Source organism: Manacus candei, unplaced genomic scaffold (genome assembly GCF_025592945.1).
Source record: "Manacus candei isolate 608988 ecotype Guabito, Panama unplaced genomic scaffold, ASM2559294v1 h1tg000048l, whole genome shotgun sequence".
In the NCBI taxonomy this organism is placed as follows: Eukaryota; Metazoa; Chordata; class Aves; order Passeriformes; family Pipridae; genus Manacus; species Manacus candei.
Genome location: NW_026138096.1, coordinates 535,473 through 558,973, shown reverse-complemented (window position 1 = coordinate 558,973; position 23,501 = coordinate 535,473). Strand labels below are relative to the sequence as shown.

General features: G+C 39.2%; 2 protein-coding genes across 4 annotated transcripts; both read right to left on the bottom strand.

Annotated features, from left to right (window-relative positions):
- Positions 1–1,518: 1,518 nt before the first annotated feature.
- FGFBP1 (fibroblast growth factor binding protein 1) lies at positions 1,519–4,030 on the bottom strand. Of its 2 annotated transcripts, none has more exons than XM_051798489.1 (2): positions 3,889–3,932; positions 1,519–2,616 (listed from the first exon to the last, which is right to left on the bottom strand). In XM_051798489.1, the coding sequence occupies exon 2, from the start codon at positions 2,594–2,596 to the stop codon at positions 1,880–1,882; it is 717 nt and encodes a 238-aa protein (XP_051654449.1). In that variant the 5' UTR covers positions 2,597–2,616; positions 3,889–3,932; the 3' UTR covers positions 1,519–1,879. The 2 variants fall into 2 exon arrangements, with proteins under 2 accessions (XP_051654449.1, XP_051654448.1); XM_051798488.1 differs by having other exon boundaries at positions 1,520–2,620; positions 3,889–4,030.
- Positions 4,031–19,196: 15,166 nt separating this feature from the next.
- On the bottom strand, positions 19,197–23,456 carry FGFBP2 (fibroblast growth factor binding protein 2). 2 transcript variants are annotated; one of them, XR_007906464.1, is made up of 2 exons: positions 19,848–23,456; positions 19,197–19,603 (listed from the first exon to the last, which is right to left on the bottom strand). XR_007906464.1 is itself a non-coding variant. In XM_051798493.1 (2 exons), the coding sequence occupies exon 1, from the start codon at positions 21,027–21,029 to the stop codon at positions 20,466–20,468; it is 564 nt and encodes a 187-aa protein (XP_051654453.1). In that variant the 5' UTR covers positions 21,030–23,456; the 3' UTR covers positions 19,197–19,603; positions 20,453–20,465. The 2 variants fall into 2 exon arrangements, 1 of the variants encoding a protein (XP_051654453.1); XM_051798493.1 differs by having other exon boundaries at positions 20,453–23,456.
- Positions 23,457–23,501: the final 45 nt, after the last annotated feature.

Here is a 23,501-nt window from a genome sequence, read left to right as displayed (position 1 = left end):
AGCAGTGCCTTTTGGCAACTCAGAGCAAGACATATCCAGAGTCCTCAGTAGTACTCCTGAGGGTAACAGCAGCTGAGGGTAGATAGGATTGGACATTTTCCAAAGCATCTGGAGCAAGTGAGCCTCTTAAGCCAGGGCTGCCCAGTGCTCTCATTGTGATCTGGAACTATTAGAGAGGTGTCTGTATACTGGAATAGATATTAATTACTGCAGTGTATGATTGCTTGGGCCAAACAAGGCTCCTAATCCTTTCTTTGCATTTTTGACTTTCTTATCTCAATCATCTCCTAATGTGAAGTAGTGTAGGCCAACACACAAGGTGTCCAGCAGCTGGAACTCACCTGCCCTTTCAGTATTCATGTATCTACCTTAATAATAAGGAACCAGTAGCTGGTGTTCCACCCTGCTGGAATGACTGTCTTCCAGCCTCCACAGAAGTTAGTGTTGATGCCCTTTTTACTGGAATTTTGCTTTGCTATGAGCACCAACCCGACTGAATTTATCCTGCACAGCCTGGTAATAACCAGTGTTTCCACAGGGCATGCAGAGGCTGGAACTTCAGTAAGAGGAACCTGCTTTTTTTTGCCATTTGTACTTGGTAAAATACATCTGAATCCCTCTCAAACAGTTTGCCTGACTAATAGCAGCATCTCACATCCCATCTTAAAAATATTCTAGCAATGAGATAATTACAGAAGGAAATAGGCTATATTTTCTCAAGAAATTGAAATGCTAGTTTAATTTGCTAGAAGTGCTCAGGGAAATTGTTTTTCATGAAAGTTCAAGTTTCTCCACATGGACCACTGCAGCAGAAGACCATCCTTCTGTGCTCAGATCCACAGGAAAACTGTAAGTTGCATTTTACATTTCTTCCAGCTGGAGTTTCAAAAATTAGCAAAGATCAGTTGTCATCATTTAGCTTTACATTTTCTAAAATCTCTATTCTTACAGAGTTTTGGGTGGCTTTTTTTGCTGTGTTTCTGTTTGCTTGTTTTAATACAGATGAAGTTTAATGAATAGTGTTGTCCATACATAAAGATAACAGAATATGGAATTTCAAGACAACACAGGCAATATTGAGCACAAGAGTTTTAGCTGTTTGGATAAAGGGTTCAGTCCTGGGCCTAGGTACAAAGTTGTGTAAGTCATATCCCTGTATCTCTCTTTACCTGATAAAAATTTAGTACATTGTGCTTCAGACTACAGAACAAAACAGAGAACTGATGTTTTCAAAGTTTTCTGACATCCTTTGATGAGATTGGAAAACTGAAGCTTTGCACACTTATGGAAAAATCTGAAAACCTTGTTGCCCTTCACTATTTTAATGATGAAAATGTAACAATAATGTAGCTCCCAATCAAAAGCTGAAGTCTGCAAAGCTGCAAAAGTATTTTTAAAACTGCTTTATAAGCAACACTTCACTAGATTGGTACTGTGAAAGATTATTCTTTAAGAAAAGCTTAGCACTTTCAACACTTTCAGCACTTAAACACAGAGAGATATCACATTTTTAATGTATTTTGAAGTTTATTTTTCTTAATAATTTTTAGGTCAAAAGCATTGTATGTAACCAAGAAGTGCACAGCACTGAATGCATTACTGACATGCACAGCTCAGAGAGGACCAAGGAGACAACTCACACACTTCTGCATAAAGTACGTAACATCCATTGATGATACCTGTGTAGCAATCTATGGGAAAATGAAATTTATAACATCTTCATTTATTTTAAGTGTAGTCTGTTGTGTATATACAAAATCAGAAAAATATATTCCTTTTTTCTTATATACACTATATAACATGAGGATAAAATCTGGAACAGTTTGCAGTAACTTAGATGAGACTGGACTTTCAGATACAGAGCTTTAGAAACACCTCTTCAGCATCGTTTGTCTTGGACCATTGTGATAAAAAAGTTGCAGAAAGAAAGCAAACTTTCTGGACAGTATTCCTCAGCCACCTTTCTCTGGTCAATGTAATCTACATCTTCAACACAGTCCTGAGGACTTTGTTCCGGTGTTTTTTCAGACACAGAGGCAGTTGCTGGAGTCAGAACAACTTCTTGCACGTGATGCTTTGTGTTCCCTTTGTCAGCACCCACTGCTGTTAGTAGGCTTGAGTGGGTCAGCCTGAGGTGAGCACTTTGTGGGCCTTTCCTGCATACTTTAGATTTTAGTACACTTTTGGGGTCTTGACAGATCTGCTTCTGCTTCTTTAGGGATCGGGAGACTTGTTTCCAGTAGGTTTTCTGGTTTGCTGCATACTGTGCACAGCTGGAAGGGTCTCCAGAGAATTCACACCAGAACTTGTTGTCACCCTGCTTGCACTCCACGTGCACAGTAGCAGCATTCATGTCTGCCACTGCCCAGGTGCACTCAGCGTTCTCTTTGGTTTCAAACTTGCCTCTAGGAGATGATTTTCCTCCTTTTGACTTCTGCACTTTTTCATTTCCTTGGGTAGATGCAGTTGGGGTTTTTCCACCATCTTTTATGCCTTGTCTTCCCTTTTTTCTTTCCCTCTGTCTTTCACAATTGGCTAGCAACATCTGGGAGACCAGCATCAACACACAAAGGAGTCCAAAGCTCTTGATCCTCATGGTCTCTGTTTTGCTGTTATCTGCCTTCAGAACAAACAAACAGAAACATAAAAACATTTTCAGTTAATGCTGGACTCTATTTGACAGTTGAAGTTTTTCAGACATGGCATTGCACTACTCTTTGATACTTATTAAAGTGATGTTATTGGCAAAATGATCTCTCCTTTGTGTAAATAATATCTGGTTTCTAGAAGCACTACGAATTATCCTCGTAAATGGCTGCAGAGTAAATTCCAGTAATTTAACTGTTTATACAATGGGGAACAGAAGATTCACTGTCAGGACACAATACTGCCCAGTAACTGAGGTACCTTAATTAAAATCTCTATTGTAGTCAGCAAAGGAATATGAACCTGGGATTTGTCAATCTCAGATATCTTAAGTTACAACAATAAATTTGTTTCCACAATCTCCCACTTTGTAAAATGTCCCATAAGTGATTTTGACCTCTGGCTATTCTTCGAAGATATGCCAGACAGAAAGGAAACCATTTGTTTCAAATTGAGAAAAACTATTTTGTAGGCATCCTGAAAATCATTGTAATTCACTGGTTATGACGGCATTTCAGTTTTCTGTTGAAATAAATTATGGTAGTCTTTCCAGACATCAAAAAGTAACTATTGATGCATTCTTTGCCCCTTTGACTGCTAAACAAACAGAACTACCTTTTTGCTTTTGAAGATACCTGCAGGGTACTGGACTGTGTCTAAAGCTACCAAATTCAAGGGATAAATATGCAGCTTCAGTTTTGAAATGTAGCTAGTGAGCAACTTATTATCAAGCTGATTTCTGCATCTGCACAGGACACATTTATTTCCATAGGTGTTTCTTTTTATGAAGCAGCTTTCAGGATTAGAGCAGGGTTTAAATCAGATATTTAGATGATTAAATCCCTAAATGTATTTTTCAAATGTTTCCATCATAGTAATTTCTTAAGCCAAGTTTTCATGTTGGAAAGCAGAAATTCGTGTGCAGCCACATTAATAAGGAATCTGTTTCAACATTCAGTTATCTGCAAATATCTTTGGTAGCATAAATTTAGAATGTAGAACACACAGGTTTCAGCATATGTGAGCAGGTCTTACTTTCACATATTTTTGACTTGACTTGCTTCAAGCCTTATACTATACACAAATTTTCAGTCCATAAAACCCTCTTTAGAGAACCTCATGTAGTATTAACAGCTCTGTTGCAAATACAGCAACTAATAACATTAAAATGAATAAAGATTTGACAGTAATATTCTATTGCAAGTGGAACAGTGCAAAGAGTAAGATAACTGAAGGACATACCTTGCACGGGGATTCCCAAACGCAATCCTGACGCAACTCACCTCTTTCAAAAGTGGAGCTCGTTGTAAAAGCAGCGCGGTTTTTATAAAGGCAGAGACACACCTTCAGGTCTCCAGTCAGACTATTACAACACAATAGGATACTTCAGTGCCATGTTCACTTACCTCTGACACACCTCCTTGGAAAAGGGCCAGTTCTCATTCTTACCACAAGAAAAAAAAAGGCCTGGCTATGGTGGGTGACAAGCTGTGCTTGCGTAATTTAGGGGTTACTTTAGCCAAGTCCTTCCCTCCTCATGAACAACGATAAGAACTCTATCAGGTCATGAGCTTCTCTGAAAGAGCTGTTACCAGCTATTGAGGGATGTTTCCTGCACATCCTCAACAAGTTGCACTACCATTTCGTTTAGCAGAATTTGATAATGATAGTGAGAACCACTCCACAAAGCATTTCAAAGTTACCTTTCAAAATGTAATGAAGTACTTCAAAAAACCAAAGTAACTATTTGAATAGTAAGTAATACGAGTCCAGAGCAGGCCAGTAAGTCAAGGGCTGGAGTACCTCTCCAGGCCGGTGCAGGCCATTCAGCCTGGAGAAGAGAAGGCTCCAGTGAGATTTTACAGCAACATTTCAGTACCTAAATGGGGATTACAAGAGAGCCAGAGAGGGACTTTTTACGAGGGCGTGTAATGGTACGACATGGGGTGATGGTTTTAAACTGAAAGAGTGTAAGGCTGGATGAGATGTAAGGAAGAAATTTCTTTTTATGATGAGGTTGGCGAGACACTAGGAGAGGCTACCCTGAGAGGTTGTGGACTTCCCATCCACAGAAGTGTTCAAGAGCAGGCTAGACAGGGCTCTGAGCAACCTGGTCTAGTGGAAGGTTCTCTGTCCATGGCAGAGAGATTGGAGTTAGATGATATTTAAGGTCGCTTCCAACCCAAACCATTTTAGGATTCTATCATTCTGCATTTAGGATGGTGAGATAGTGAGATGGTCATTTATGATGAAATGGTCAGAAGCATGAAACTCAGAAACAAATTCAAACTCCTGCAGAATTAGTGACTGAGAAGTCTAAGGGTTGAGTTCAGCTGCACAGCACTGATCTACACTCCTCCCTCTGCCAGTTTTTGTGTGTGTAAAGAAGTGTGTTACATCATGAGATTTCATTATGGGACCACATCTAATGCATATTAACCTGGAAAAGAAGATGTGAGTGAAACAAGCATTAGACAAATATAGAAACACATTCAGAGCTGGGAATAGGCATCCCCCAAAGAATGGATAGAGCAGCTGGTAGCTTTGTAGCTTGGTTGCTTCAGGTGGTTTTGCTAAAGAAATGTGAGGCATTTGTTATATAAGCTTTGGAAATACAAGAATTAAAAAGGGATGCAAGAACAGAGAAAAGTAGAAATTAGCCTAAGATATAGGCAGGTATTCCTCTTTGGCTCTTTCCTATCTGATATAAATGGAATTAAACAAAGGGACAAAGCTATAGACACAGCATTGTCTGGACTGGTTTGGTGACAAGGAGACTGTTAACTCTCTGTAAAAAACCCCAAACAACAGAAGCAAGAAAAGGAAGAACAGTGCAATTCTTCAATGACTGTAGGACAGAAGTGTGCATTTATTTGAAATATGAATGGTCTGATCTGTGTATCAGGACTACCTCCTATTCTATGTATGTGCAGCTATCTTTGATGCTTCTTGATGGAGTTCAGGCACCACATCTGCCTTGTGCATCTTTGGTTGGCAGGAGTTACTATGAAACTGTTTGCAAAAGTCTGCTAAATGTGACAGACTTGTGGTTAACACTGGCAAAGGCTGATGATGGGGGCAAGGATGTTTAACAATATGTCAGGTTGGAAGGGAATCAGAGAATGAAAGCAATGTAAGAGTAGTAAGCAAGGTACTATCTTGCTCAGGAATACTAAACTGACGTTACATAGTATACACAGTACTATCTAGAGTATTTAGGATTTAGCAGGGATCCTCAAAACTGTGCAGTTGTATTAGTGTGGCTCTCTGCTGTAGTTAATGAGCCTCTCAGCAGGGCTAATTACTCTGGGGACACCATAAAGCCAAAGGGCTATGCTAACCTCACATTCTGGTACTAATTTAGGTATGGTTTTATCGTGCCTGATTGCTTGTATAAACATACTATAAATTGATTTTTGTGTGACAGATTAGGGTATTGGTTCAGCTATAGGAGCCTGAGCAATCTGGTTTCAGGACCAAAGCCAAAAACCTAATCAAACCACAACACACACCTTCCTACTGCAGTTGTCCTATCAGTTGATCAGAACAGTCACCTTCTTCAAATGTCATCCTGGAAAGAAAGTACACAAAATTAAAGTAGGAGCTTCATTTCTTAGGTACTTAATTGGTATCTAATTGCCAAAAAAAAAATTTCTGCAAAAGCCTGTTTGTAATATGATTTCCAAGAATGTATTTTTTTTCTTTCTGCCATGCACATTTTAAAATTCACCTTAGTTGTGGACTTTGCTGGGTTGAAATGCTGTTTGCCTGTAAAGTGCAGACATGGTTTTGCCACAAAACAAACAGGGCAGATAATTCATCAAAAGACAATTTGATCCACACAATGAATGGCAAATGTGGATGGCTAATTTGGTGAAGTCAAATCTATGGAGAGCTGTTTAGTTATTAAAGTAGAAAGGCACTACATTTCCATTCTTAAGTAAATAAGCTTCAGTCAAAGAACTCGTAACTTGATTTCCTTTTTTATTCTATAAGTCTAGGATTTACAGGACAGTAAGCCAACAGCCCTAAGTGCTGAAACCCTTTTATATAGCAACAAAATAGTTACCACACAGACAGTGGCTCCACTGCCAGCTCTTCTGTATCTCACTGCCTATGCTCAACACTTCAGAAGAATGTTCCACAGCCTACTGTCACTTCTCTGAAAGAGTACAGTTAATTTAAAATGTGATGATGGCTTCAATGCACTGAGATCTGCTTATTAACTATTCTACATGGAGGCACAATTATTTGAAAGAAGCTGAAGAAAACTCATCAGTTAACAACTTTCAGTTGCTTTGGGCCTGGGGTTAAATTCATATTAGTTAAATAAATATGAAAGAAAAAAAAAAGGCACTAGATTCTCTCTTCATTGAGTCTTCAACAGTGTCCAGTTATTTCACAAACTGACCAAAAGTGACACCCAAATTTGGCAGAACAGTGTCCAAGTGAAAGCTGATATCACAAAACCTCAATAAAAAATAAACCAATACAAGGTAATTCAAACAAATGTTAAGTGTAAGTCAGTCACAGAACAACAGACACCATATGACTGCTGTATATTAATTTTAAACTAATAAAAAAGAGAATTTTACAAGACTAAATAGTAAGGACATTATATTATAGCAATTAAATTCTAGTCCATGCAGAGGTTTGCATTTACATTTAAGAACTAAGTTCCTGAAACACTGATGAATTGAACACTGCTGCTTCATGCAGTGGTTATCTATGAGTGAAACCAACAGCTTAATAATTTTATCCATCACTTGCAGGTGTAGTATTACTGATTCCCTTCCTCATCTATGAAGTTCATAGTTTGTGCTTGCAGTGTTTCTTCATTTACTTGCTGCATTATGTTGGCAACATTTTGATTAAAATATCTTGAAATTCATTACTGCCAGGGTGTAGTTTCTGTTCAGCAGAGGTCTAACCCTCTTGACTCCCAGCTCATGCATGGCAGTCAGCAGTTGTTAATCTATTCCCTTGCTGCCTACTGAACACACTGTCACGTGGAGTTGGAAAAGGGGAGTTTGTTTTCAAACCTGCAGAGCTTTATCTCTGTAGGCAAGGACAGAGGCATTTTCAGAAAAATATAAGTGGTTTTAATTAACCCAAGGAGATCCAAGCCAGTGATGGAATATGACCACTAGAAAAAGGAAATCCCTCTTGTTTAATGAGGTAACACAGAGGAAAAAAACCCATATATATAGGAGAAAATTTTGATGCCAAATGGAGTTTACTGAGTGTTTCACCTTGGCAGGAGGAGGCCTTCTGAATTCAATAAGGGTAGGAAATTTGCAATGTCTTCTCTCCCTTAATTTTATTTTGAAAGTATATTAGGCCAACCTTAAAGAAAATTTGCCTCGACTCTGAAGCAATTCAAAGAAGTATAAATAATTGCCATTACTAATTAAACATGATTACCCTCTTCTATACAGGATGTTAAATGCTGATGTCATAATAAAAATTATTGTTACGATACAAGAGTTGGTGGTAAACATATCCCAATCTAAACAGATCCTAAGATTTTGATCACTTTATATTTGCATTTGATAATGCTACAGGATTACCAAATAAGATGAGATTTCATAGATTAAAAAAAACACCTGTTTTTTCTTCTTCTGTAGGATTTATCTTTCATAGAATAGAAAGGCTATATTTTATATATATAAAGAAAAAATTCTTACAAGAAAAATAACATGAAATGGAGGGATACTAGACTGAAATGTGTTTCATACTGATTTTTCCAATATCAGGAAGAACTTATCCTCAAAATTTGATTTTATATATTTTCATTTACTTTTAACTCTAATGGAAGTTAATCACTTCTCTATCTCAAGCACAGCTAAAGATTTCCCAAGAACAGTCATTTCATTGTCCTGTGGTTTTATTTGAGCAGGCTGGCTGCTGGATTTATTACCACAGATTCAGTATATTCAGGGCATGCTCAAGTTGATTTGGTAGCCAAGGGAAACAACCACTGACTAATTACCATCTTAGTCTGCTAAGGTTTTCATAGCTTAGAGCAATGCAAAAGCCTGTCTGTCTGACCAGAAAATCAGAAATACAATCAGACAAAGGATTGCCCTCTTATAGAGAAATAAAGTGAGTAAAATAACAAAAAGATGCCATTGTAAATTACTGGTTGCCATTAGTCTACTCAGGGTAATGGCAAGTCATGCATAACTATGAGAAGGTAGAATTGGACACATTACACAAAATCATCAGATGGTATTGCTGGAACACAAGGGACTGTCTTACAGCTCAGTGCAGTCTACCATAAGCACTGCACACCCAATGCTCCAATCAAAAACTTCAGCTGCTGTGAATCCCTGATCTCTCATTGAAGTATTGCAGTGAAAAACTCCCATATGCTTTTCCAGATGAATAGCAGAAAAATGTCTTTGTATTAAGGCATTACTTGTAGAGTCACTTCAGGAAGATGAAGGTAAGAAATGAGGTTCAACCCTCTTCTAGTTCTAATCCACCTTCTCATAAAAGTAAGATGCTTCTTTTTTTTCTTAGTGGGAATTTAAAATTACTTAGGCACTTGTTTCAGGGTTTTTTTCTAATGTATACACTGTGGACTCTACTTAATTAGTCTTGTGAAGGCAGCAGAAATACTAATTGATCCTGCATAAGTGAAGGGAACCAAGACCAGAGAACGGTTATGGTGCGGAACATTTCAAATATTCACTAGATCAGTGATGAAATTCTTCCACACCCTAATGTGGTTGCAGAGTGATACAGAATCATAATGAATGGAGTTGAAGACAGAACATGTACAGGCCAAGATGTGGTAGATTAGGAAGACATTCTTTCCAAGCTGCCAACCACTTGTTTCGAGGTTGCGTCTGTGCTTCTGTGAACCACATGAACCTTTTACTTCCAGAAATCAAAGCAACTTAGATTTCCTTTCTAGATTTTCTCTAATGCAGTCCTGGTCAGGATACATGGGCTTTCAAAAGTCTGGTTTATACATCAGTGATAGCTCTGGTCTTTGTCTATTCTCAGGATCCTTTCCATAAAGCTTAGGGCTGTTCTGTGAATAAGTTAAGCTGTAGCAATAAATATACATGTATGTACATATACAGATTATAATATAATATAATAGAAGCATTGAATAGTTTTCTGCTTTCTATTATAATCATTAATATTAGTGGGTTTATTCATATATTTGTTGAAATAAGTGATGAATATATGTGTGTGGAGAGAGAACATGTGGATCCACCCTAACTAAGAAAATATATTGCATAAACTCTCGTGAGTTCATCAGTGCCTGGTAATTTTGTGGGGTTTAGCACTGGTTTCATGCACAGCAAGATGTTTCTAGCACTTGCTATGGAATAAATATTCATTTCATTTACACTTTTTAAGTACAGTGGGAAAATAGAAACAGGAACCAAGAAATTGTTCCAGGAAAGGGAAACCAGGAATGACGAATGGAAAACCAGGAGCTTTATGATGTAGGAGACTGTGTTGAGTCTGGCTGGGATGGATTTAAGTTTTTATAGCAGCCAATATGGTGCTGTGTTTTAAATTTGTAACTAGAACAGTGCTAATACCATAATCATGTTTTAGCAGTCACTAAACAGCATGAAGGCTGCCTCTGTTTCTCACTGTGCCCTCTCTCCAAAAAGTAAGCTGGGGGTGGGCCAGAGGTTAGGAGGGAACACAGCCAGGACAGCTGACCCCAGGTGACCACAGGGACCACAGAGATATTCCATACTGTATGATGTTGCACACAGCAATAAAACTGGGGGTTGTCTTTCTAGAATAATCACAGCTTGGAGACTGGCTGGGCATCAGCCTGCTTGGTAGAGCTGTAGAGTGAATGCCTTTGCATCACTTGGTGTTGTTTTCCCCCTTTTCCTTTCACCTATTAAGATGTATTTATCTCTACCCACATTCTTTCCTCTCCATTTCTCTTCCAGTTCTCTCTTCCATCCCATTGGAGAGAGGGAGTGAGTGGCTGGAGGGGGGCTTCACTGATGTCTGGGGTCACCCACCACAGAGACTTCAATCCTGCAAATAACTAGCAGGATTTTTTGTTTCAGTGGATTTCAGATGAAAAGAAACCAACAGAGATTTCAGTCCCTGTTCAGAACCATCCTGTCACTAGAAGTACTTATGGCCAAGCTACACTGACATCGCCCTGGCCCCATCCTCTAAACCATGGCAGGTGCCTCAGCAAAGACAACAAGAAGGTACAGTCACAGTTGGGACAACTATTTTGCCAAGTTAGATTACTACTTTTGAAGAAACTGTTTCAGCTACTGGAAAAAGTGTTCTTGGACTAACAGAGGCTATGCCTCCACAAGTCACATCAGCCACCATAGCCTGACCTATCCACTGACCAGATTAGCCACAAAGTTTGTCCTCCATGACCTTTGGGTTATCCTTGAAACATAGTATAGGCTGTAGGGCTCCAGAGCTCACATCTGGAAGGGGCCCTGAAAACTCCTGTTGAAAGCTCAGCAGTTCAGAAGAATGACTGTAAAGGTCTGTATTTCACAGCTGCTGTGTGGGCTGGCAGCTCCCAGCTTTTCTACTTCTGGCATAAGTCTCTGAAAGCACAGAGAAAGGACAAAAGGAATGGACAAATCTTATTTGCCATTTTCATTTCACTGCACTCAGCAGGTTCAGTTATATAGTGAATAGAAGCCATTAACAAAGTAAAAAAGTTTCCTGATCTATCTTTCCAGTGCAACTTTTTATGGTTAGCAAAAGCTGAAAGGATGCACATACTTCAGCATTTATGATAAATTTGGGGGTTGCTTACTTAACAAAGAGAAGATACTATGTCTCTGAAGTGTTTTTACTTGGATCATTTCTAACTCTACAGCTCCTCCATGTGGAGATAATTAACAAACAAGAAATTAAGTATCCTAAACACTAGGAACTAATATTTTTTTAATGGGCTTGCAGAGAACTAGCAATTTTAAGTATTTCAGACTATTTCAGAAGTATTCAACCCTGTTGAGCCAGAACTCCATTTTCTGAAACCAGGTGAAAAGCAGCACATCAGAATGTCACCGTTGACGGTGCAGCTTTCCAATTCCAATTCTAGTTTAAATTACTGCTTTTCCCTTTGATATCACATGAATCACACAAAGCAACCTTTTATCCATTTTTAATTCTATTTGTTACTCTGTGCCTGTAGAGGAATCTCACATCTATGTCCTACTTCTTGCCATCAGGGAATGTAGGGATTTTTCTCCCATACGTGGGTAAAGAGGACCTAAATCCTGGTTAACTAACCTGCTGTTTTGGAACAGGGATGAAGGCTGTATCTAGTAAAGAACAGCCTTTCCATAACTACTTCCTGCATTGTTTGTCCACAGCCTACAGAAACTGAGTCCTCGATTGTCTAATGCAGTATTTAAAACAATTATTTACTAAATAGTGAATATTATTTGTGTCATTGATGACACAGTCCAAGTTACTTCAGGCTCTACAGAGGGATCTGTACAGGCTGAATTGATGGTCCAAGGCCAATGGTATGAGGTTTAACAAGGCCAGGTGCTGGCTCCTGCACTTGGGCCACAGCATCTCCAGGCAGTGCCACAGGCTGGGGTCAGAGCAGCTGGAAAGTGGCCCAGTGGAAAAGGACCTCGGGGTGCTGGTCAACAGTGCCTGAACATGAGCCAGCAGTGTGCCCAGGTGGCCAAGAAGGCCAATGGCATCCTGGCCCATTTCAGAAATAGTGTGGCCAGCAGGATCGTGGCAGTGATTGTTCCTCTATACTGGGCACTGGTGAGGCTGCACCTTTAATCCTGTGTCCAGTTCTGGGCCCTTCGTTGTAAGAAAGACACTGAGGTGCTGGAGTGAGTCCAGAGAAGGGCAATGGAGCTGGTGAAGGGGCTGGAGCACAGATTTGATGAGGACTGGCTGAAGGAGCCGGAGGTGTTTAGCTTGGAGAAAAGAAGGCTCAGGGGGCACCTTCTCACGCTCTACAACTCTCTGAAAAGAAGTTGTAGCCAGATGAGGTCTTATCCCAGGTAACAAGTGATAGAACAAAAGAAAATGGCCTCAAGTTGTGCCAGAGGAGATATAGATTGGATATTAGGTTGGAACAGACTGTCCAGGGAAGTGGTAGAATCACCAGCCCTGGAAGTGTTCTAAAGGTATGTGGATGTGGCACTTGGGGATACGGTTTAGTGGTGAACGCAGTGGTGCTAGGTCAGGATTTGACTTCAGATCTTAAAATAAATGGAGCTAGCCGATTCCTTTTGACACCAGTATTTTATAGTACAGTTAAGCTCAGCAAAGAAACCTTAGACCTGCCTCATTTCAGCCACTAAAAGCCCAAAACTGCTCTAAACTAGGACAAGCTGCTGACCAAAGCGTTCTGAGTAATTATACTCTACACCAGAAAAGGGCTAATGGCTAACCCACTGCTGTGGTACAGGGTGAGATAGCGTGCACCAGTCAGGCCTCTTTCACTCCAGCATTAGGTTGAAATCAAGAATAAAAATGATAACACTTGGACAGCTTCTGAAAGAACAAAAAGAGATTTTTGAAGGTGAACAAAACTTATGAAATGATCTCACAAAATTATTTCAAACCATAATTTATCTAAAGACAGCATAAAATAGAGTAATTATGGAGGGCAAAAGCCACCTTTTTCATTGCTGTCTTCTTGCCATATCGTAAATTCTTGCCACTTGTAAATTTTAGTTTTGGAATAATCAATGAAATCTTGGCATTCTCAAGGGTCCTTTCCTGTTAACCCATCAATATGTTCTCTGTTACTCCAGCTACCCCAGACCAGCTGCTTACTACTTGCACAAAGCTTTTTTTAAATATAAAAACACAGACTAGGTTTTAAATACTATTTTTGTTCCTTTCCTTATCAGCTCTTTCTCACTTCTCTGAATCATTTTATTTAAGGTAATGAACAGAAAGAAGCCAAGAGTAATGGTTTTAATTAAGTAAAAACATAACTAGACCAGAGAAACACCGCTGCATTCAGTTGGGAGACACATTAAACCACATGCTGGCACACATAGGCAGGTCTGTATTCACTGGGCACACCATATTTATTAATGGCACACTATATATGTTAATCTCCATTTTGCAGCACAACAGATTTATTGGAAGAACTAATGAGATGTGGGTAGATAGGGAGGCAGATACAATTGTAAGCAGCGAGACCAGAGGAAGTGCTGGAGTTTGCAGGGCATTATTGTATCTGTGCATCACCCACAGTAAAACCAGGTGATGGGCTGGCTCTGTTTGGGAGTCCTCACTGCACGTTCAAGGGCCAAAGTTGAGGCAAGTGGGGCATGAGACTTTATTCCCATATGTGTACTCATCTAGTAGAATTACAAAACTGTGTGTTAAATTTTTATTTCTGCTTAAATAAAAATGTAGTACTGTTTAACATCCTAGCTGCTGTCCACACATCTGCTGTCAGAGTCTGCCTTACATGTTTCTCTTTCCTGACCTTTTAAAGGTAGATAATGATACGTCTATGCCGGACAGATGCAAGAAAGTTACCTTTACTATTTTTATTTTTTTTTAAACATCCTGAAATGCACTAGTAGAGGGTAATGTGGAAATAAAATGTGTTACAATTTTAAACGATTTCTGCAACTGAGAAACTGACTTCTGGCTGAGACCAATATTCTGTTGTAGTCAGTTTTCTTTTCCAGGTCTGTGGACTGACAAGTGATGCACTTACACAAAGCTCTTGTAAAAACACATTAGCAATTAAACTGTTATGTCTCTTTACATAGCAAGAATTATTTTTGTTTTGAATAACTTTTATATAATTCAGGAGAAGCATAAACATGAGGATGACATAAAAAATTAATTACCTGAGGATGTCCTTTTCAGGTGGATTTCTTCCTGTCTCTCAGATATTTACAATGTGCCTTTCCTCTCATAGATGCTGAAGGCAGTCAGTTTTCTACAGTGCTTTCTAGTCCAAGACAATTGACTTTTCACTGCCCATGTAAATTACGCTGTAGCTGCAGGGTAGTCTTATACTAATCTTTGCTATTTGAGTTAAACTAATATGTAGATGTTTAAAAAGGGCTATGATATACCCAGAAGAATAATTTGGCTGCTGATAAAGATTTAAAGTAATCTTTAATTTCAGATCCTGTGTTCTTTCCAAGTCAGAAACCCTCATTACACAATCCTCCACACACCAAAAAAAAAAAAAAAAAAAAAATTAATAACGAGGAAATTGTTTGTTCCTTTAAATCATGATGATAGTTTCTACTGTGCTTAAAAGAGCTTCAAATGAATTATGTTTCTGCCAAAGAACACTGCTGCTACTGAGGTGAAATATGTAGAGTTCTATGAAAAGTTTTATAGTTCTCGAAGGTGAAGGAAAATGGTATTTCTGATTTCTTTCAGTTGTTGACCCACCTGAGCCAAGATTTCCAGTATGATCAAAGGCTACTGAATTGATTCTAACTATGTAAAAGATTTCAGGCCCAAGAAGGCAGGGGAGAGAGATGACTACAGGTGATGTTCTATATTGCTGCCATTTAATGGTTCTTATGTCTTCTTGTCTGGTACATTGGGAAAAATATCTCCTGTCATGCTGGAGTAGCCCACCTTCCTGGCAGACACAGTGTGGATTTCTACAGAAGGGTTCTAAAAACAGGTCTTGGAAAATCTCTCAGATGAGAGAAAGGGGCATGGAATGGGTCATGAGGGACAACAGTATTTGAGGCAGGTCTTGGGGACAGAAAGACATCTTGTCCTAAAAAACCACATCTCCACAGCCTGGTCTGGCATCCAGCTTTGGGGCAAACCCACGTGCCCATGGCCCCTCTGCCAGACTTCAGAGCCTGAATTTGGTTACCCATTTCTTTTGCTGGGAAGCTTCTAGACCTCTTCAGTTCCTAAGCAAATTCTTCATTTTATTACAGCTGCATTTGCGGGGAGGGCCCCCATGTTACACCAGTAAGATAAATAAAGGGACAACCAATGTCACCATTGGCACATTAATTTTCACAGGCCACAGCAGCAGTGACAGAGTAATGCAGGGTTTTCCTTACATCTGCAGCCAGCAGATCTAAAAGAACACCACTGTTTCCCCTCCTAACTACAATCACTGTGAGCCTGGAGGCAGCAGGAGTTACCATGGGAGGGATGCCTACAGTGAGCAGCAGGTTATGCAAACAGTTTTATAACCTGCTGAGGAGAGGGCGGCAGGGAGGGGAACACGAACTTCCGCTCCAAATCAGACGCCAGCTTCATTTTTTTTTTTCACTCTGTACATACAGTTCTGTGCTTCCAGGACACACAGCTACTCTGGAAATTCAGCACCTGGCCTCCTGCCTGACATCAAGCAGTTAACTTCGTATGCAAGATGAGAGAGTGAACAACGTGTCCATGAGATAACACCAATGTCATGTCATTGTACCCACTGCATCTCCCCCGCTTTGTCTTCTTACTCCTGTTCTTGTGCATGCATCACATACTTTTTGTTACTGTAAAACGATCTCTGAAGTCTGATTAGAACAATTCTCCTGTTTGTAAGGGGAAAAGCAGAGAGAGCCAAAAAAAAAATCTCCTGAGCTGCGTCTGACTCCTCTTCAGAGAAGAAGAGAAACAGAAGAAAAGGAATTGACAACCACAAAGTTTCTACAGAAGAAGGAACGGCAACAGGCAGCCTTGGGAAATTTTAGTTTTTACTTTGTCCTTGTATTTTTGTGGAAGATCTCTGTCCCTAAAATCCACGCCATATTAACTATGAAATCTACCGAAAAATCAAGAAAGCAAAATGTGAAGCTGCAAGAATAACCAAGCACACCTAAACAATTCTCTCAGAAAACACCAGAGAGCACTACTGCATAGTTGAGATGATTTACAAGCAGGCTAAGCAATATTATGGGGGTGTGAATTTGGCCTACTTCAGGAAAAAAAACCTCCACACTGCAAACAGCGATTTTCTTAGGTTGGGGTATTTGATTTTAAGGCGTTCGTGCTCCCTAACACCTGACTTCTTTAATGATTTTCTCTGCTGTCAAAACCAGGCTAAATTAAAATATGTATCAAAGGTCAGAGGCACTGAACACAAAGTTACCCAAGATGATGCATTTGACTTAATGATGAGATCTGTACTTAACAAAATAATGTCTCTGGTTCAATTTGGCAGAACGGTTGATCTAAGAGCATTTTTTCACTTTCAGGACATAGAGATGCTAAGAGAGGTGTTCATTATTGAATAACCAGAACTTATAAGCTTTATTCTGTGTTTCCATTGTAAATCATAGAATCATTCAGACCAGAAGACACCTTAGGAGGTTTGTAGTACAACCTTCTCCTCAAAGCAGTTCACAGCAAATTCTGACTATGTTGCTTAAACTTTGTCCAGCTGGTCTTGGAAAGCTTCACAGATGGAAATTCCAGAGCTGCTCTGGGGAACCCACTGCTGCGTCTATCCTTCTTAAAGAGAATGTTTTCCCTTACACCTAGTCAGAACCTCGCTTGTATCAATTTGTGTCCACGACCTCTTTTTCTCCTATCACACAAGTCAGTGAAGAGCACGGCTCTATATTCTCCACAGCCTCCTCACATGTATTGAGGGGCAGCTACTAGGTTCCCCCCACCTCCCCAAGTCTTCTCCAGGCTGAACACAACCCATTCCCTTGATCTTTCCTCACAGGAGCATGCTCCAGTTCTGACCATCTCAACGGCTTCCCATTACACTCACTCCAGTCTTTCTTAGATCGTAACTATGCGCATTAAATACACATCCTTTCATACACAGGCTCTCCAAATGCTTCATATTGCTTTTCTTGAAGGCTTCCCTTGTCAAAGTAACAAAGACTTGCGTTGCTTCAGTGGGACCCTAAACGTGAGGATCCCGAGGCAGATGGACACCTCACACTGCACTGAATTAACAACAGAAGTAGCAGGTCTGGGTATCAGTGGTCTCCCTGCCTGCAGGAATCCAGACATTTTTGCCTGCTGCTCCTCTGTCGGGAAAATAAAGACAAATTCAAAGACCTCCCTCCACTTGAATGGATTTCCTGAGGTACTTACACATACAGGGACTAACTGGTTTACCTAAAATGAATGAAACAGCAGTTTTCATTCACAAGGTACCCAAAGACTGCATTAAACTCACCACAAAAACTTTTCAATCCATCCTTTAATAAATAGCACTTTCATACCCAGAAGGTAACTGAAATGTCATAACTGGTTTCTGGTGCTAAACACAATTAAATGGTGATGTGGCTGATACAATCACAGTGCTGTTACACTGAGGTGGGGTACTTCACTTAATATCCAATTTTTAAACATTTTGAAAGCAAGATCATTACAGTTGCTGACTCGCTGATGGCATAAAGGGGAAAATTTTCTTTTGGTGAACTGATGAAACTTCCTCTTTTCTCCTGCTACCAGTATGGGGGCAACAGATTCTCTCAAACTTCTCTCAATGCAAGTCATTGTCTCATTTTTGAGGTCATTAGTGTTGTAGTGGAAAACATTCATTGTACTGCAAAACATTCCCTCTGCGCAGTGGATTTTGTATCAGATTAAAAAAGAGTTTTAAAAGCACATCTCAAGAAAACATGCAACCTTTCCTTAACATTGTAAAAAGTTCCCTAATATCACTTTGATGAATTTTCCATGTCTGCAAATCTAACAATTATATTCATGTCTATGACAAAAATAAGGCAATAGGTGTACTATTACATTTTTTTACTCACAATGCAGGAGCCTGGCAATGGTAACTGAAATTACCAGTGAAGATTAACCACACTGGATTCATGGCAGACAAAATTACAGCTTACATTTTATCAGCATTCAAGCTGCATTTCTGCCTTGTACATACAATCTTCTGCACTGATCCTGTGTTCATGGCTTGCTGTTCTTTCCACATATTTCAAGAGGTTTGGAGACAGAAAACTATATCAAGTTTTTTGGTACAAGGTTCCAAGTTTAATGACTGGACAGTCACAATCTGGAACTGTGTAGTGAGAATTACAAATCTGAGAGTAAAGCTAGAGAAGTACTTCAGCAAACTACCTTGCACAAACTTTGTAATGGCAAACATAGAGAACTACTAATTTCTACAGTATAAAGTTTTTCCAGTTATAGCCCTGATGCAAAGCTTACTTGGAACAAAAGGGATCACTGTTAAATAATAATCTGAATATAAACATGTTGTAGCCTGACAACAGGCCATTAGTTCTTGTTTTGTGTTTTGATGAAATTTATGCAACTGCCCAAGTTGCCAAGTGAGTTACTTTTCAGAAAATCTACTGAACCCAAACGTTAATATTACCACTAAGAGGTCCTGATAACACTGAACTCTGCAGATGCATCACTGATGAACATTTGTTTAGAAATGTAAATGTATTCTTACGCTACTCTCTTATTTCTACAATCTTTTTTTTCCCCGCTGGCTGAAACTCATCATTGTAATATAAACCTCACAATATTGAAAATATTAATATTAATGAAAATGTGTTCACAGTGCAAAAGTAATGACTCAGACCTGTAACTTCTCTAACACATTCTACCAACAATCTCTTAGGAAACAAGTGTCAAATACTGTGACTTTATACAAGTAGCACTAGTTAAAATTTTATGAGAGCACACAAGTATGTTTTCAAAAATTTTATTTTTATTGTTTGCACTAACTGTATCATCATTAACAGCTTTCATCTCTAACAAACGAAAGCAAATCAGCACATACAAAAACCTATGCAAGGTCAGCATTCCTAAAGCAGAACCTCTGTTATTTAAATGCACACCTGGGTGTGTAACAAGTCTAGTGACAGTTCGTTCATCCTAACACTTTAAACACAGTCACTCCAGTCTCATGCATTTTTCAGGGCTGTTAAAAAGTTTCATTTTAGGGGCATAAAAAGAAAACACCTACAAGATTAATAGAGATAATTCGTTTTTAAACCAAAATTCTTATGTCTAAATTATTAAACTACAGCAAGGACCCTTCTTCAGCTGTAACAATTTTGCTCTGCAAAACAAAAAAGAAAAAAAAAATTAGTCACTTTGCTGTTTTAGGCATAAATTATCATTAGCAACCTAAACACTTGCCAGCTCATGTTGCATATACTCCCATTTCTGTCAAGTGTTTGCCAGGTTCACTCACCAGCTCCTGGCTTTCTCTCTGAGCCGAAATGGAAGTGCATATAAAACTAATCAGTTCTGCAATGAAGAGCTTTGCTTTTTTAAATCCTTGTGGAAAACCTGAGACTTACCAGGCAAGCACCTGCATGTGATCTCTTGTCAAACCTACAGTAACAGACCCACAAACCAAGACAGTCCATTTGGTTTTACTCATTTCTGCAAGTTGTTTCTTAACTAATTGTTGAAATTAAAATAGTTGATTATTAACTAGCAGTTTTGATGAATAAACTTTATCCTCTCAGTTTCTGAATGTAGTTTTAATTTGTTCTAGCTGGTGCAGCATTTGTTATTGGATCTGATGCATTTGTTATTTATCTTACTTCCCTGGGATAAATTCAGAAGGGAAGGAATGACAGAAGGAGAAAAATTAGCCCAATTCAAACAGTTAGAATGGAAATACTGTAAGATTAACAACAATAGATAGGGCAAACATCTGAGTACGTACTAAAGACCTCATGTGAGGCTGTAAGGGAATCCTGAACTAACAGGCATCACTGAAAGTTTAGCCCAGCCCCTCAGAAGCCACAAAACAGGATTTGCAATGTCAGATTTTAGCAAGTGAGACTAGAATCTCCCTGTCCACATCCCTGAGAGATCCCCAAAGTAAATTTAAAACAAAAGTACAATAGAATTACTGTTGAGTATATTCTACTGTGCTTCCAGATGCTAATTTTACCTGAGGTGAGTCCTTAACCCCTAAAGATGCCAATGATGTAGGAGCAGAAACCATGCAGGGATTCCCAGCAATGTTCCCGTGCCAGTCTCATTGCTTCTGTTTCATTTTCAGACCCTTGCCCTGCTCCTCTCATAGAAGTGGACATTTTCTGCACTGATTCTTCCTGGTTTGCTAGCTCTTCTGGCTCCACACCAGTAGCTATTTGCTTCATGAGAGCCTCTGGAGGAGCCTTTTGGCACATGGAGGTCTTCAACACTTCTGTGGATTCACAGGCATGAGGGATCTTTCTAAGTTCTGCGGCGATCTGATTCCAGTAAATCTTTGGATTATTTCTGAAAGCACGACAGACTGATGGTTTGCCAGTGAATTCACACCAGTAGGACATGTCTTGGCTTTTGCATTCAATTCTAAGTTTCATCTCCTCATCGTCCCCACTAATGCTCATTGTGCAAATGTCTTTGGTTTTAGTCCGAAATTTGATTTCTTCACCATTGCTTCTTCTCTTTGGCTTCAGCTTCTGTCCCAATCCTCCCATGCCACAGATAACAACTAGGAAAAGAAGAGTAAAACCCTTCATGGTGTGAGGAGTTGATCAAGATCCCTGAGCAACACGATCCAAAAAAGCGAAATCAGTAAGTAAATGGTTGCTCACAATTTAAAGGCTTGGTGCACAAAGAAGCCTCTTTCCAGCAAAACATGGGATGAACGGTTGGGCTTTTTTATAAAAATAATAAATCACACTTCAGTAGGCATGTGCCCATAATTTATAGCCTGAGGGAGTGTCAAAGAACCTTGGGAGTGTGAACTCCCAAGAAGGTAACAAGACAAGTCTTGTAAATGCAGTTAAATACAGAACGATAGTTGTATAACTGAGAAGCACATTCCTATTCAGGATGAACATGTCATATTTGATTTTTAACAGATATTTGCCATTCTCCAGCTGCTTTATAGTTATCTTCATGCCAGAGCTTGTAAGACCATATCAAACTAAAAAAGATAAAAGTGTCAAAACAATCTCTGCAGCTACATCTGGATGATCATAAATGTGTCCTAGTAAAAAAGGCTGATTTGTACAACAGGTTTTCTTTGGATTTGCACAGTAAGGATGCACCTTTAGCACTTCGTTTTGTCAGCACATGACATGCAGTGAGGATGCATGAAAGATAAACCGTACATTTTTTGAGCCATGAAAGATTTTTACACTTGCAATACTTAAGCAAGATAAGGAATAAAGCTTGAGCAAAATAAGGTATTACAGGCCTAAACATACACCAAACGTTTGGAAGTTTTATCATCATTGTCACAGCATGAGTTACTTTCAGCAGACAGAGCAAGACATCAGAACTAATTTATCATGGGTCACAGCAGCAGGAAACAGACCACAAACCATATCAGACAGACATTTGTGCTTCATCACTTTTTACTTTTTTTTTTCTTTTAAAAAAAGGTATTTTCCTGTTCATAAAAAGTGAGCTGTAAAAATGACATAAAATAAAGGCAAGAGAATAGAAATATTTTAGTGTGGTTTCTGTTGCAGTAACTAAAAGTAGAGCTAAGGAAAAATCACTGTAACTCCCTTGGCATTCAGAAGGTCATGAGGAAAAGCCCCTCCCTTGCTGTGTTAAGACACAGTACTTTTCTGGCTAATAAGACCCCCACCAGGCACTTCTTCCTAAGACATATATGCTACATTCAGCTTTACCTGAGCAGCTGCTGGAAAGAGGTATTAGGTATGCAACTGTGAGGTGCTAGAAACCCTGGGGTTAAGACTGGCCATACAGAACAGAACAGAACACCATTTTCTGTATCTAGTTGCTCACCAGGCAGCATTGAAGAAAATAGTATGGCAAAAACATTCATTTAACACATTGGGCAAAGCAGAACAACAACAACAACAAAAGTTTCTTGGGGCAGTTGACAAGTCCCAGCTGCTGTGGGGAGTCCCCAGCTAATCTGGAAGTTGCCCACTTGAAGGTGAAGCCATCTGGCACATCCATTCTGGGTATCATGAACCTTGTTCTTCCAATGTGTCATCAAGTTCCACAGGACTAAATACCATTTAACAGAGAGAACAACCCTGTTTTCTTTTCATCCCCTTCTCTAAGGCTATTTTAGTAACATTTTTAGTAGAGGCCTCATCTCTTTTCTTCCCATTAGTTTCTCCTGTCTGTCTCTTTCAAGGTAGGGTGTGGCTCTCCAGCCAAATCTAGGGACAACAATGGCACAAACCTACTTAAGACTTACAATTCACTCTTAGTTGTTTTCTAGGGAGTCTTTTTACCCTTCAGCCAGCCAGAGAGAAGAATCCCCTTGCCCACCTCACACTTAATTTCAAGGATTTCAAATCCCTATTGCAAGCACTCAAATGCCTCATAATATTTGACAAACAACTGTATTGTTTGCACTTTGTTATGCACAACAGCATTGACAGTTCTTAGATAAAAAACTAAAGACATCTGTCTCATTCTAATAACTGCTAAAGAGTTTAAAACAACTTAAAAGTTACTTTATACCACTTTCAGATCTCTTGTTCTCAAAGTTTTCAAGTTTAATCATGAAAACAAATAAATTACAAGGATAAGGATAAATACCAAATCTTGGATTACAGTATATTTACATATTACAGCTACCAGGTTACTGCCAAGTGTTTGTCTCACTCCCGTCTGACTTTGTGTTCTCTGTCTGCCTGTGCTTCAGATGAAAGAGCTCATGGTCTCTTGTATCAGTAGAAAACAATTGTCCTTTTACAAGGTAAGCTAGAATGCCAGCAGTGAACTATGGGAGTCGAAGAACTAGCAAATGTTTAATTCTCCTGTCAGGGCTACAGAAACAGGTTATATGGATATACTCCACAACTCATTAGCTTGAATCCTACCATCTTTGCATAATTCAGATCCTTTGTGGAAGTTGGAAGCTCCCTCACCCAGAGTCAATGTTCTTTCAGTCCATCCTGCTCCAAAAATAAAAGTCAAATACAGCAGAAATTTTTATTCAGGGTAAAAAAATTAATTTTCCTAAGATTTTAACTCAGTGCAACTCTTCTGAGACA

Coding starts and splice junctions, on each gene's coding strand:
- FGFBP1 (XM_051798488.1), bottom strand. CDS start 2,596: ATGAGGATCAAGAGCTTTGGACTCCTTTGTGTGTTGATGCTGGTCTCC.
- FGFBP2 (XM_051798493.1), bottom strand. CDS start 21,029: ATGAAGGGTTTTACTCTTCTTTTCCTAGTTGTTATCTGTGGCATGGGA.